The sequence below is a fragment of the Trematomus bernacchii genome, unplaced genomic scaffold, assembly GCF_902827165.1.
Source record: "Trematomus bernacchii unplaced genomic scaffold, fTreBer1.1, whole genome shotgun sequence".
Lineage (NCBI taxonomy): Eukaryota > Metazoa > Chordata > Actinopteri > Perciformes > Nototheniidae > Trematomus > Trematomus bernacchii.
In genome coordinates this window covers 2,913,050-2,927,402 of record NW_022987547.1, presented here as the reverse complement: position 1 = coordinate 2,927,402, position 14,353 = coordinate 2,913,050, and the positions used below count along the sequence as shown (strand labels likewise).

General features: G+C 39.7%; 1 protein-coding gene across 2 annotated transcripts in view; it reads left to right on the top strand.

Moving 5' to 3' along the window:
• Positions 1-14,353, top strand: part of rai14 (retinoic acid induced 14) — a 40,880-nt gene that overhangs the window by 16,477 nt on the left and 10,050 nt on the right. The window contains exons 3-12 of one of the 2 annotated variants that reach the window (XM_034123575.1): positions 804-934; positions 2,353-2,441; positions 2,664-2,728; positions 4,002-4,059; positions 4,537-4,607; positions 8,224-8,330; positions 8,419-8,603; positions 9,403-9,428; positions 9,791-9,877; positions 10,270-10,359. In XM_034123575.1, the coding sequence (XP_033979466.1) occupies positions 804-934; positions 2,353-2,441; positions 2,664-2,728; positions 4,002-4,059; positions 4,537-4,607; positions 8,224-8,330; positions 8,419-8,603; positions 9,403-9,428; positions 9,791-9,877; positions 10,270-10,359 (909 nt within the window). The remainder of the gene's footprint in view (positions 1-803; positions 935-2,352; positions 2,442-2,663; positions 2,729-4,001; positions 4,060-4,536; positions 4,608-8,223; positions 8,331-8,418; positions 8,604-9,402; positions 9,429-9,790; positions 9,878-10,269; positions 10,360-14,353) is intronic. The other variant, XM_034123576.1, reaches the window with a different exon arrangement.

The window sequence follows — 14,353 nt, the reverse complement described above, 5'->3', positions numbered from 1 at the left end:
ATGGTTTCAGAGAGAGCTCACTAATGAACCTGGGGTGCCAACATGTTTGATGTGCACAGATTTAGTTCTCCCCCTACTCTGTTATCAAGTTAAGGACACACATTTACAGCATGCTGCTTCAATAACACTTTCTTTAAACACATTTTCTCACTTGTCTTAATGTAAGTTCACCTTTTAAATACGTCGCTACTTCTTGCCTACTTTGACAATTGCAATTTTGGTTGATTATAGTTTGTGAGGCATTGTAAAAATTGTGTTTTTGTAACATGAGTTTAGTTTTTATGCTAGATGTAGCAGCTCTTAAAGCTTACTGTGCTGTATTTGCTGCCATTAGCTTGCAGTGTACCGAGGCAGTCTCTCTGAGATCAGTCTTTCATGGTTGAAGCTTTCCAGTAGCTGACTTCTCTCTATCTGATCAGCCTGTCAGTTATACAAATGTGGGGCCATTTGGTTTGTGCATGTGTTTCAATTGGCTGTGTGTGTGTGCGCTCTCACAAGTGGAGACACATGTTTTGTGTGGGCCATAGCAACGCCAAAAAATCATTATCTGAGAAAAATGTCTCACATTAACGTCATCTCGCCCATTTTGCCTTCACTGACTTGCTAATCTCTTAACGCCTGTAAATGTCTAATGATGCACAATATTGGAATTTTAACATTATTATCATAGATAAGTAAATGACTGATATAACCTTTCTTTGACTAGTTCAGTTAAAACAATGCACAACAATATTAACAGTTCTTAGGTCTGCTGATGATGGTGGTGATAATCATATCTTTCTCTCACACGTTTTCCTCCTCAGGCCAATGAGTGGAACAAGAATGACGAGCGCCTGCTTGCGGCGGTGGAGCACGGCGAGGCGGAGAAGGTGGCTCCACTCCTCGCCAAGAAGGGTGCCAGCTCCGTAAAGCTGGACAGCGAGGGGAAATCAGCGTAAGCATTCTTATTGTTATTTACAAAAGGATAAAATGAAGATGGCTGTGAATATATTTAGCAATCAATTCAATTAAAATGTTACCATAATTATAGAACGGCTTCTGTAGGATGTATGCGGTAGGTGCTAGGGGAAGCAGCTTCAATCAAAAAAGAAAAACATTTAGATTCTGCTACACTAACAAGGTCGCTAACTAAAACCAGAGAAGAACAAAATGTCCAGTTTGCAGCCTGTTTAGAGTTAGATAAAGTGCAGCTTTAGATAACTACCTGGGTCTCAGCTCACACTTTAATAGCAATGGTTTTAATAAGAAACAGGGTAATTGTGGTCAAATAAAAACGGGTGATTCAATTTAAAGGAAACCTTATCCAGTCCTGGTGTTTTTTGTGTTTTCCTTTCAGTTCTAGGATTCATGGGCTTATGCAACCACTTTCACGCTCCACAGCACCATGTTAAAAATGAATGACCAATCTAAAAATATAGTTTTATTTTTAAGTCCCTGAAAGGTTGACATTTTCCAACATTCATTCAACCTCACTGACTATCAGTGTTGTGAAATCCACTTCATTTCTGCAGAGGGGGTGAAGCGCGTTGCCTCACCAGTTGAGATTGTTGATAACACAGAGGCTCAGTGTTAATATTTGACCTCCTTTCTTTTTTCTGAAACGCAACACCCACTGACCTCAATGTGTTTAGCAGCTCACGCAGAGCCAGGAACATCAAAACCCAGGAACAAATGCAAGGAGAAAGAAATGTGTATATTCTATCATGCTGAGACCAACACGCAGCCGTTTTTATTTCATCAATAGCTCACATCCCCAACCTTTTGTGAGTCAAAAGCAGAAACACGCATACAAATCCACACTCGCCGGCTTTGTAAATTATGATGAATGTGATGTTTTGGGATCTCAATGCTTCAATCTTTTCATGGCTCACAAAGGAGGAGTCTACAGTATCTCTATGGTGATAAAACCTGATTGAAAGGCATGTGGGCATAGTTGCTGTGTGTGAGTGTGTGAGTGTGGTACCACTGCACACAACAAGGGAATGCCGGGCATGTTTAGTGATTTTTCTTTTCTCTGTGCATTCTGCTCGCTGACCTGGAAAAGGGGTTGTATTGATTTTCTACTGCACACATACGCACAAACAGACAATAATGTGTAAGAATAAAAAGTTGTGGTTTTACAAAGGGGAAGGTGCTCTATGAGCATGAAGATGAACTATTTAGCAAAGTCGTTGTACTTTGTATGATGACAATAAAGATATCTTCTATTCTGTTTTCCCGTCATGACATTCTCAAAGTTAATCTAAATCTAGGAAATATGTAAAATAGCTCTCATGCAAATGTCTTTGTTGTTGTGATTTTATAAAGCCTGACTTTGTTTATGTGTGTGTGTGTGTGTGTGTGTGTGTACAGTCTTCATGTGGCGGCTGCACGTGGACACACAGACTGCCTCTCTGTCATCCTGGCCCATGGAGCTGACCTGTCAATCACTGATGCTGCAGGTATGTACTGCAGTTTATAAAGTAAAGATAAAACGTCTAGGGATGGTTAAGAATTTCAGCATGCTAACATTATTTTCATAGTAATGTTGTTAGAGTCCAAAAGTCCTACTTCCAAGATGTGTTTGTGTGGTCTTCTCCTACCTTTCATTTGATCAAATTTGGATTAATATATTTCCGCCTAATAAATACATCAACTATGTCCTGTCTTTCATTTATGTTCAGGTTTAAATCCGTTGCATCTTGCTGCCAAAAACAATCACATCGAGTGCTGCAAAAAGCTCATTCAGGTAAGGTGGATGGAATTAAGAATGCTCTTAAAAGTACCAATTCAACAATAAAATGTACTTTTCATACTAACTGCCCTTAAAACAATGTGACAATTTGGTTCAAGCCATGCTTTTTTACACTACGGTCCATCATAAGATACATAGTATTTCATTACATAAAATGACTGTACAGTATTTGTGCACTTTCAACAAAAAGTGAGAAATATGCAGCTGAGAATGTTTTCAGGCCACTCAGCAGGACTGTTCTCGGACACATTGCTTTGTGTCTCCAATAAGGAATGTGTGAACGCAGGAGCATGAGCTGTTGGAAACCTCCAGTACACTCTGAAGAGTCACACTGTTGTGTTAAGATGTCTGACAGCAGACCGTTTCACTGGATCATTCCTTCAGTCTGCTGATTGTGTGTGTGCATCTGCGTAGATCAGCAGACCGCAGCAGGAGGAGACACACACACACACACACTTTCACACACTCTTACTGCTCTAATCTGCTGACCTAACTATCCCATGATAGTTTGCAGCATCTGCTGGTACACACATCAACAATTTTAAAGCTCCAAACACCTTTCTGCCCCTGTGCCCCAAACGGCACAATCTAACAGCACAGGAAGTTGCAAACTGGTAGCTGTTTGTTTACAACTGACAATCAATAAAGTTGTTGTTCCTAAAAATTTCACACAGCTACATTTTTGAAGAAAGTTTTAAACCGTTATGATAAATGTAAAAAAATAATCAAATGATCATACAGACAGAGCAGGTTGATGGAGAGTGGAGACTCTGGCTGTTTCTCAATCGCGAGGATATTGGCTTCCAAGCCAATATTTCAAGGATGCTACGTCATCGAGTGCCGCCGAAGGACTGTTCCAATCTCCAGCATACTTGGAATTCCACCGAGGCCGCGTCCTTGGTTTGGGGGAAATTTCGAGGCTGCACATGGGTAGACTTTGCGTCCTTAAAATCCCCACAATGCTTTGCGCATGGACCAATTTCCCCAAATCTGTGGCGGAAGATGTAAGGCTCATATGACGCACACCTGCACACTTGCTAGCCTGTTCCACTCTTCGTTTTCCGAATGCCAGGAAGTATTCTTGCCTTGCTTCTGAAGCAAGATGCTCGGCTCGGCTGTGCTACCAAGCCAGCATCCTCGCGATTGAGAAACGGCCTAAATCACAGCAGTTACTCGCATAACTAAAGTTTTACGAAGAAGATTTTGATTCTTAATAATGAATGAATCATTCGTTTGCATGTCTAATATGTTTCTGTTTCCCCTCCAGAGTAAGTGTCCTATCGATGCAGTGGACAGTTCAGGGAAGGCTGCTCTTCATCACGCTGGTAAGTGTCTCAGCGTCCTGAGAGTTAATAAACAAAACTGGTTTTATTGAAGATTAGCCTGCTTAGACAAGAACGTGGGAAAATATCTTGTGAGATTAGAGCTCTGATTCTATTTGGATTAAATCCTCGACAATATTTTGAGAGTGATTAAGCGTAGTATCATCCCAGTTTGTTGTCAAAGGTTCCCACAATGCTTAGCTGTTCATTCAATCCGAACTCTCTCTTACACACCTTATCATTTCTTTCTTGAGCCTGAGATTGAGGACTTTCTATGTTTTAAAGGAGAAGGAAAGTAGACCGATCAGGTGCAACCCATCTTTTTTTAATTTGGTCTTTTTGAAATCAGAGAGGAGGATGAAGCAGATGCATATCTAAATGAAATCCTAAGGCTAACTGCTATAGACCACACTGCTATCTCTGGACTTCTTTGTTCATCTTTTCATGGCTGACTTTCTGATTGTTTTTTTGAATCCTCAGCTGCCAGCGGGAACATCCAGACCGTCCAACTGCTGTGTGAACTCAAAACTCCCGTCAACCTAAAAGATGCAGTATGTATTTTTACTCCCTCTTTTTTTTGCCCAGACTTATTTTCCTGGCAGGATAGTAAGGGGGCCTGAAACGGGATAAAAACCACAGAAATGGTTCATTCAGTGTGATTCATATCCCTCTCTAATTTGTTATTTCCAGAGAGGAATATGTTCAAGAGAGTTGAATGCTTTGGGTTTCTTTTTCTGGAAATTACCAGACAATTGGTCCCGTGTTTGCAACATGATGCTTTCTGCAATTATCTTCTGTCAAATATCTTATTTAACTATTATTATTTACTGTTATGTCCCTTGATTTGCTTTCTAAAGAGCAGAGGTAAAACGATATTTGTTTAACTGTTTAAATCTAAAATATGAACGATACTCTTTAACAGACATTTCCTCTCGTTTGTCCTTATAGATGGAATAATATTTCACAGTGCCTGTGCATTTATGTGTGAATGTGTGTGAGGTAGGGGGTCAGGGTACTGTGGGAACTTTGCTCTCAAGCCACAGACATGTGGTCTCCATTGCAGTGACGCACCATGCCTGTGGTTTTAACCCAACTGCGCTGTGTGAGCATGATATTGTGTGTGTGTGTTTGTGTTTGTGTGTGTGTAATAAAACAAGAGAGCAAGTGAGAGAATAGAAATAAGGAAGAAGGGAAGAGAATGTGTTTCCTATTTATTTCCCTTTTTATTATCATGCCACAGCTGGCCTGCTGGAGATAAACACACACTCACTCTGACACACACACGCAGTGGTCTCTAGTAAAGGCCGACATGTTAAGATGCCCCCTCGTTCTTGTTCAAGCCTTTGACAAGTTGTATGTTGTGGCTTTTGAAACTGGTTCATGCTACCACTGTAAACCACTGGCTGTGAGGATTTTAAACAAAATAATTGTGTTCCTGACATCCGATATAGTTGGAGCCAGCCTAACCACATATTTCTTCTGTGACATTTGCAATATACCTTGCCAATCAATCTTAAAATTGTTAAGCAGGTTTTCGTAGCTTAACGGCAATGCTGTCCGCTGTACACATAGACTAATAACCACAAAGTGTGGAACATATGGCTGTTTGTGTTGTGAGCAGAACAGGCCAGCTTGTTAGCCTCAGGCAGACATCATGGCTGTAACTCATATCTATACCTGGTCTATATTTGACTTAAATAAACCCACAGCATGATATAGAAAGAAACACAGGAACATCTGCCAGGTTTCTCAAATGTCAGACAAGGAATGTTTATAGAAAATCAAGTAAATGTAAACTTAAATTCTGCTCAGACAGTGGTAGTACAGTATATAGTGTAAACGCTTCCTTATGTTTTCAGTTGGAAAGAAATATATTTCTCAATTACTCTGAGAAAATCCAGCCTTGATACAATTCACAGACGTGTCCCGTTAATTCTTTGGCATCTATGCGTTCGGTCTGAGTGGGTGAAGGAGTCTAGGAAGACTACAAATGTGACAATTTGGAATAAACATGATGGTACTTTATTCTCTAGACAGGTTAGTCATGTAGCTTGTTTATATACAGACTATAGCCCTGTCTATACTTTAACATTTTAGGCTGATACTGATATCAGTATTTGGTAAACATATATATGCGCCTATAGTAGTTTGGTTCAATGTATAATAATCTCGGCCAATACATATCAGTCTGAATGATTTATCTGTCTAGCTGAACTGCAGAGTGTTTAACAAGTATTGCTAGATAAACAAAATAAAGAAGTCTGGCAATAAAACTATCTGAACTGCTGAACATGTGATCAGGTATCATGTGAGCTAGTAGTACAAAGTGAAAGCGCGTATGTCATATAGCGTTCACAAAGGACAATAATAAAACATTTCAAATCTGTAGGAATGTTGATTTCTTTAGTTTTTATTAATGTTAATGTTATTAGTGTGAATACCACTTTGCAGTGTGCTGTAGTCTGATTGTTAATCATAGGTGAATGAGTTCTACAAAATGAAAGTATGCACATTTATTGTAGTCATTATGGTAAAAAATTAAACAGGCATGATCAGGTTCTAGGCTGGTCCAGTGGACATCCACATACCAGGAAGTAGCCTAGTGAGTGATTCAGTGAGTGGTATTCAGAAGGAGTTTTAGCAATGATTCCCCACATGGGATTGATGACCTTGTACGGCGAGGCAGGATACAGAAGGAAAAAGAACAATTCTGGCTGTAAATATTCCAGACTTTTTTTCCTTTCTTTCTTATTTCTGTAGATAGTTTTACCTCTCCCGGCCTCCAAAATGATTAAAATAAAATAAATCCACTCATTTCATAAAATATGAGGTGGGAAAAAAAGTTTCTAAAGTACGTCACATATACTTAAAATAAAATATTATTTACCAGACTGTGACACAGACATATACTGTATATCGAGTATGTGATCATCAAGTAGCGATCACCACAGAACTTTTAGTATATAATGATTTTTCTTCTCTTTGAAGTTTATCACGGGTCTATTTTTTCTCCGAACAAGTAACAGGTTAAAAGCCAATTTAGACTCTTTATGTGTGTTTTGGTGGCAGTTTTGATAGTTATTGTCCCATTAGGAGTGTATTACGCCCATGTTTGTGTGTGCTGGCTTTCATTGGCAGGCCTCATAAATGATGACACTTAGCTGGGATGGCTGCTGCTCCAATTCTTTACATCTTTGCCCTCATTTGGTAGTCTGGCTTTAAACTGACAAGATGATTTAAAACAGAATACATAGTGTAGACGAACATGTATACACCTGTGCTCTCACGTTCATCCACACAGACACTAAGTCTATTACCCTGAAATGTCTGTATTTTAGATTCCTGAGAAGAAACACAGACTGAGCAGAGCAGACACAGGGCTGTTAAAGTATTTAGCAGAGCTCAGAGGAACCCACAACATAGTTTGGTTCTCTGTGGTGTGTGCAAGCAGCAGCCTTGTAATATAAAACACAGAGCCGTGCTGACACACTTTATGTTTTCTTGACATTCTTGTGCTTTTTTCCCCACAGTTGAACATGACTGGATTTGTTCCACTTTGGTTAACTTGCATGTAATATAAATGACCAGTGTAAATGTCTACACAGTTTAATATAGAGTTCCTTACCTGTTGTTTAGCGATTAGTGAAGATGAGGTTTTTCTGCCCTAAACTTAGCCTTCTGGCAGCAGCTCCTTCCATGCTGTACACTGCCATCCAAAAGCCCGGCCAATCACATGAGTTAGATTTAGGTCATAGAGGTTTAAGGTTAGGTTAAGTGTCATGCTTGGGGTTAGGATCTGCCTAAAAATGTGGGATTACTTTTCATAAAATACTGCCTCAGTTGGTGAACTTGGGGCAATACACTCCACTGAGTCAGCCTATTCATTTGGAAATGTAAATATATAATCCATATAAAAATCTACGCCTCCTCAGAACACAGAAAACATTTGGCTTTTCTGTTTATCTGCCGGGAAATTCAGTCAGGAACATCCAGTCCTCTTTCACATGGATCTGAGATTTCTCTCACCACACAGACACTTACCTTAGTTCATGTCCAGGCCCACGTCCTGATGTCACTCCAGATAACTTATGAGGTGTTGGGTTTTTGATCCCTCCATTATATGATTGCAATCATAACTAATGTTTGTATTGTCTGTTTGTTCTAAAGGACGGGCTCACTCCTTTGCTGTTGTCAGCCAAACATGCGCATGCTGAGGTGTGCAGCACTTTGCTGGACTGCGGTGCTGAAGTCAACACTTTTGACAACAGCGGCAGGTACAAACACAGTCAAGAGAGATGACTTATTACAGACACTTGCAGATGTTGCATTGGTGATCAATATTTGTTATTTTCTGCGTTGCAGGACGGCCCTGATGCTGGCCACTGAGTCCGGCGCTCTCTCTGTGGTTGAAGTGTTGATCCAGAGAAGAGCAGATCTGACGGCTGCAGATTCACAAGGCCACGATGTCTTACACTACGCCAAGCTGTCGGGCAACTCTGAGATCAAAACCCTCCTCACTGCCGCCCTGAACAGCCATCAGGGCCTAGGTAAATGTTATACAAAGTCACACACACACACACACACACACACACACACACACACACACACACACACACACACACACTGTTTGAGCATTGAAGCAGCATAAGGCCAGTCTTTGTGTGTTGCCGAAATTATGCATTAACTTTATTATTTTTCTCTGTGACTCACTCTGAGTTATAACTGCAACGATTAGTCACTTAATCAATAAGTATTTTTGCTAATTGATTATTCATTTTACATGCAAAAATAGCAGAATTCTGCCGCTAAAATATGGAGATTTCCTGCTTTTCTCTGTTTTTTTTATCACATTAAAGTAAATATGATTGAGTTTTTGATTGATTTTTTAATTTTTTATTTAGGAGACAAAACGTTTTATCAATTGATTTAGCAAATAGGCAACTAACTTGATAAGGAAAATAATAGATAATTGAAGCTGTGCTGTACCTAAACTCAGACCTAACCCTAAACTAACCTTACGTCTAAATGGTTAATCTTGTCAGGACCAGCTTTTTGCCCAAAGAGGGCATATGAGTCACCATCATGTTACTGTTTAGATATCTGTCTTCTAAACAGACAAACATATCACCCATGTGGTTGAGATTTGTATCACTCTGGTTTCAACGCTAAGTCAACACTGCCACCTGGAGTTATCCCACTAGTATTGTTTTTATTTTACTTCACATGTTTGATGTTAGCTGTTTTCTTTGAATGCAATGTCAAATGTTTTAGAGATATTTAAAATATCTAAAGAGAAAGACATCATTATTTATTTCTTTGTGTGTTTTCCCTTTTCTCCTTTGACAGATACAAAGTCTCCTAGAAGTCCTCAGGTAACACACCAGCATGGAATCAGAGTTACTAAAACACCTGAACCTATCAATTATTATTAGTAGTGGATGAGTCCAAATATTTGTTTCCATCTGATTCATAGTGATGGAAATCTAAAGCCAAATTCTATTTAGTTTCTGTTGTGTAGATTCAATTTATTGATTGTAGTTTAGAAGCAGCTTTTCTTCGGTGTCAAAGTTCTCAGCCTGACAACAGTATTTGAGTTGCTATTTTGGAAAACTAAACTCAAGTCTTACATCAGCTCTCATTGATGGACCCTCCTCTTACTAACCAGCACTGAACCCCTCCTTTCTTCTTCTCTCTCTGGTACCCTCCTTCTCTTCTCTCTTCACTGGCTCCTCAGCATGATCAAGTAGCTAAACTAAGTGATGAACGGATCACAACTCCCAAAAAAAGAAAAGCACCTCCACCTCCTATTAGCCCACTGCAGGTAACGCATGTCTCTCTTTGTATCTGCTTCATCATCATGGCACTCTTTATAATAATGCATGTCTGCAGGATGTTTATACAATGAGTAGACCTGTATCTACCCGGTGTGTTTGATTATTACCTGCTATATTTTTGTTTTCTTTATCAGTCAGTCCCTCATTAGTTTAAAGTTTTGCCAAATTATTTCACTCATGTTTTTCTTTATTTAATGTATGCACTAACAGGCCTTGTGTTCTCCAGAGTTTAGGATTGATAAACGTTCATGATACAAACGTCAGATCATAACCATCATATTTGAGTTGTTTTGAAAAGAGTTCAACAATTGTTGGCCTTTTCTCAACAAGATTATAACAAAAACAACAACAAATCTAAAAATAAATCTTCCTCCTCCAGAGCTCTGGGCCCTCCTCTCCCTCTGTCCTAACTTCCAGTGGGACACCAGGATCCAACATAAGTGACACTCCCAAAAGATTCAACTACAAGGTAATGAAAAGCTTTAAAACATGACAAATATAACAACTTCAGAAAGAAAAATGGCAGAAAGGCGGGGAGGATTTTCAATTTTTAATACATTTAAATAAACATACAATTATTTAATTATACATTGTTATTATTTACTCTTAATAGGGAGAAGGGAACCAGCAGGAGAAATAATTATTTTCATTATCAAAAAGTCAAGTCAACTTTAATGTCAATCTTTCAGTTTGTGTGTACACACAGAGAGATCGAAATAACGTTTCCAACAATCCCAAATACAATTAAAGCTGCAAGCAGCGTTGAGCGGGTCTTCGACGCTCCGCAGGCTGTTGTCCGCACGTCGAGGTGCGTGTGTAGGTGTCTCGAGGACTCGGCCGTTGGCAAACGTGGGAAGTTTCAGGCCGATCGGACAACGTACATGGGAGTTACAGCAGTATCATAAACATTGTGTTTGATGGCGAGTGATCAGTCGCCATGGCAACGGAATTTGATGACACCCCAGCCTAGATGTGTTGAGGGCTGCATCGTTATCAAACCTGTGACGTTTTGGGCCGTTTGGAGCATGTTAACTGGAGTTATGAGAAAACCGTGTTTCACGGCGACCATGTTGTTACCATAGCAACGACATTTGACGAAATCTCAAAACTGACACATATATGTGTGTCGAGGGCTTGACGGTTAGCACACATGGGAAATTTGAACACTTTTTACCATTTACACAGGAGTTATAGCAATATCGTGCTTAACGGCGAGGGATGCGTTGCCATGGCAACAGCTTTTGAGGAAAACTCATTATTGTCATATTGATGTGTTGAGGGCCGGACCATTAACTGTCATCTGAAGTCTGGTGCAGTTTGGACCATTTTCCATCGAGTTATGACAACACTGTGTTTCATGGCGAGGGATCTGTCGCCATGGCTACGGCATATGATGACATCCCATAATTGGCGTAGAGCTGTTCAGGGCTAGGGTTAAGGACAAAGGAGCCTCATTCACTTTACATTGGGGTTATTTGCGTGGTGCAGACACGTAAATGTAGCAAAGTTCGTGACTCCACCACGCACTGCGGTGTTAAGGAGTCGTGGTGGAGTCACGCATTCTGGTGAGACCAGGTTGGTCTTGCCACATGGCCTTCCCTTGCATAATCTCAAATATTTTGTATTTGTATTTAAGCTACCAACGTGTAACAGAACCATGTCATGTTTGTTGTTCTCTGACACAAAACATCATGTTGAATCAGTCAAAAACAAGATCATTGCCATTGGCATGATGACTTCTGGTTTGGAACACAAAGTTCTGTAAGTAAGTTTCACTTCTTTCGGCTGCTAAACCTTAACTTGTTTTTCACTTGTTTGTTTGTTTGTAGCCTTTATTTATCCAGGTTAAAAATCCCATTGAGATCTACGATCTCTTTTACAAGGGAGACCTGCGGTACATTGAGTTACACATATAAAAACAAACAGAAAACAAAAAGGACATCACAACATAATTACAGGGGTATACATTAGCATCTATTTACATTTACAGGTATCCAATAATATTTCATCCAGTCGTGCTTTAAAATGATGCAAGGGAATCAAAATGCTGAGTTTCAATATTTTTTGCATAGTGTTCCAAGCTAGAGGAGCGGCGCACATAAAAGCTTTAGCACCTAAAACAGTCCTAGCACTTTGCACATGTAATAAAAACACATCCTGTGATCTCAGGCAATAGCTACTTGCCACTCTCCGTGAGATCAAGGAGCAGATATAAGAAGGTAGTTTACCCAGCATGGCTTTGTAGATGAACATGTACCAATGACTGAGCCTCCGAACAGTAAGTGAAGGCAGACCTGCCTTGGCATACAGGGTACAGTGATGAGTAAGTGCTTTACAGTTAGTAACAAATCTCAGAGCACTGTGATAGGCGGCATCTAACCTTTCCAGGCAATGGGCAGGTGCATTCATGTAGATCAAATCACCATAGTCTAGCACAGGTAAAAAGGTCACAGTGACTAGCCTTTTCCTGGCTTCAAAAGAGAAACAGGACTTGTTTCTGAAAAAGAAACCTAATCAGTTAGTGACGTGAAGTTTAAAAGTAAGACAATCATCAAGCCAGATACCAAGGTATTTATAATAGCTAACCACTTGGAGTACTTGTCCTTGCATAGTCACAATATCCAAAGCAGTCTCTGGAGTCTTTTTAGCTTTAGAAAAGAGCATTACCTTGGTTTTCTCAACATTTAAAAGAAGCTTTAGTTCAGAGAGCGGAGTCTGAATAATGTTAAAAACAGCCTGTAATTTAACAACAGCCTCCTTAATGGAGGGACCTGCACAGTACATCACGGTGTCATCCGCATAAAAATGCAAAGTAGCTTCATCCACATTTTCACCTAAACTATTGATGTAGATGGAGAATAAAAGTGGACCTAAAACAGAACCTTGAGGAACACCATTAGCAATGTTCAACCACTCAGAAGACAGCCCATCAAAGTGAACACATTGGGACCTTTCAGAGAGGTAGTTCACAAACCACCCCACTGCATGGCTGGATAAGCCAATACTGAGTAGCCTTTGCTTTAAGATGTGATGATCGACGGTATCAAACGCTTTGGAAAGGTCAATAAATAGAGCTGCACAACTCTGCTTTTTATCTAAAATACTTGTAATGTCATTCACCACTTTCATTGTGGCAGTGATGGTGCTATGTTGCTTTCTGAAGCCTGACTGATGTTTTGACAGGATGTCATTTGTACATAAAAACACCTTTACCTGTTCACTCACTAGGCGTTCAAGAACCTTAGCCAGAACTGACAATTTAGAGATGGGCCTATAGTTATTTAAAACAGTTGCCTCCCCTCCTTTCAGCAAAGGCAGGACATACGCTGACTTCCACAGTTTTGGAATTGTGTTTGTGCTGAGGGAGAGGTTAAAAAGAGTAGTGAGAGGTGGAGCAATAAAATCTGCAGCTATCTTTAAAAAGAAAGGTTCCACGTTGTCCGGGCCGGCCGGTTTCTTAGGATCTAACTTGGTTAAAGCTTCACGAACAACATCAACAGTAAAAGGAGTAAAAATGAAAGGGTTTTCCAGACCACATTGTTCAGAGTCACCGACTGTGGTGTTCACAAAAGCAGAGTTAGTCACAGAATCAAACATAGAACCGCAGGACACAAAATGCTCATTAAAACAATTTAACATAGTAGCCCTGTCCGATATAGAGCCAGATGCTGTGGTAATGCACGGAGGTAGCTCATTTCGGATCTCACCGGTGGATAGCGATTTTATGGCTTTCCAAAATTTCCTAGGATTATTTAGGTTTTCTGTAGTAACTGACAAATAGTACTTCGACTTAGCATTTTTGACATGTGAAGTGAAGCTATTTCTTAGTTGCCTAAAACGCAGCCATTCAACCTCTGAGCCTGATTTCCACTTATCATCTTGTGTAATCTTTATCTTGTGTTATTTCAAGCTTTTAATTCAGATTGACATGTATGGTATGGGTGTTAGTGTCCCAACAATTCTGTATCTTGTGTAAGTGTATCTGATTATTGCAACACAGCAGCTGCAAGAGAACTATCGATTTTTAGCCGTGTGATTCCATGGATTGTTTATTTTGTTATAACAAAGGTCAAATGTTTCTCAGCAGAAAGTTAACCATCCAGTTCAGCAGTTGATATGGGAGCACCAAAAACTGAAGTTCAGGAAAGAGCCAACGCAAAATACTTCTCCGCTCATGTCTTCTGCTTTAATTCCCCACAGCTTCCAATAAATAGTTTAAAAAGTTGTTTAGAATGAGTATGATGCTTTAAACCAAAGTGTTAATGACTGAAAACCCTGGTTAACATTCAGTCATGTGATTTTTTTTTTAAAACAAACAGTTATCAGAATCAGAATCAGAATATAATTATCATACCAGTATATGCACTTGGCTACCAAAACATGAATAGAGTGTGCTTAAAGTATGTGTGTGATGTCATGTCAATAACAACAGAGTGAAAAGGGTCAGGGTTGGGACAAATGTA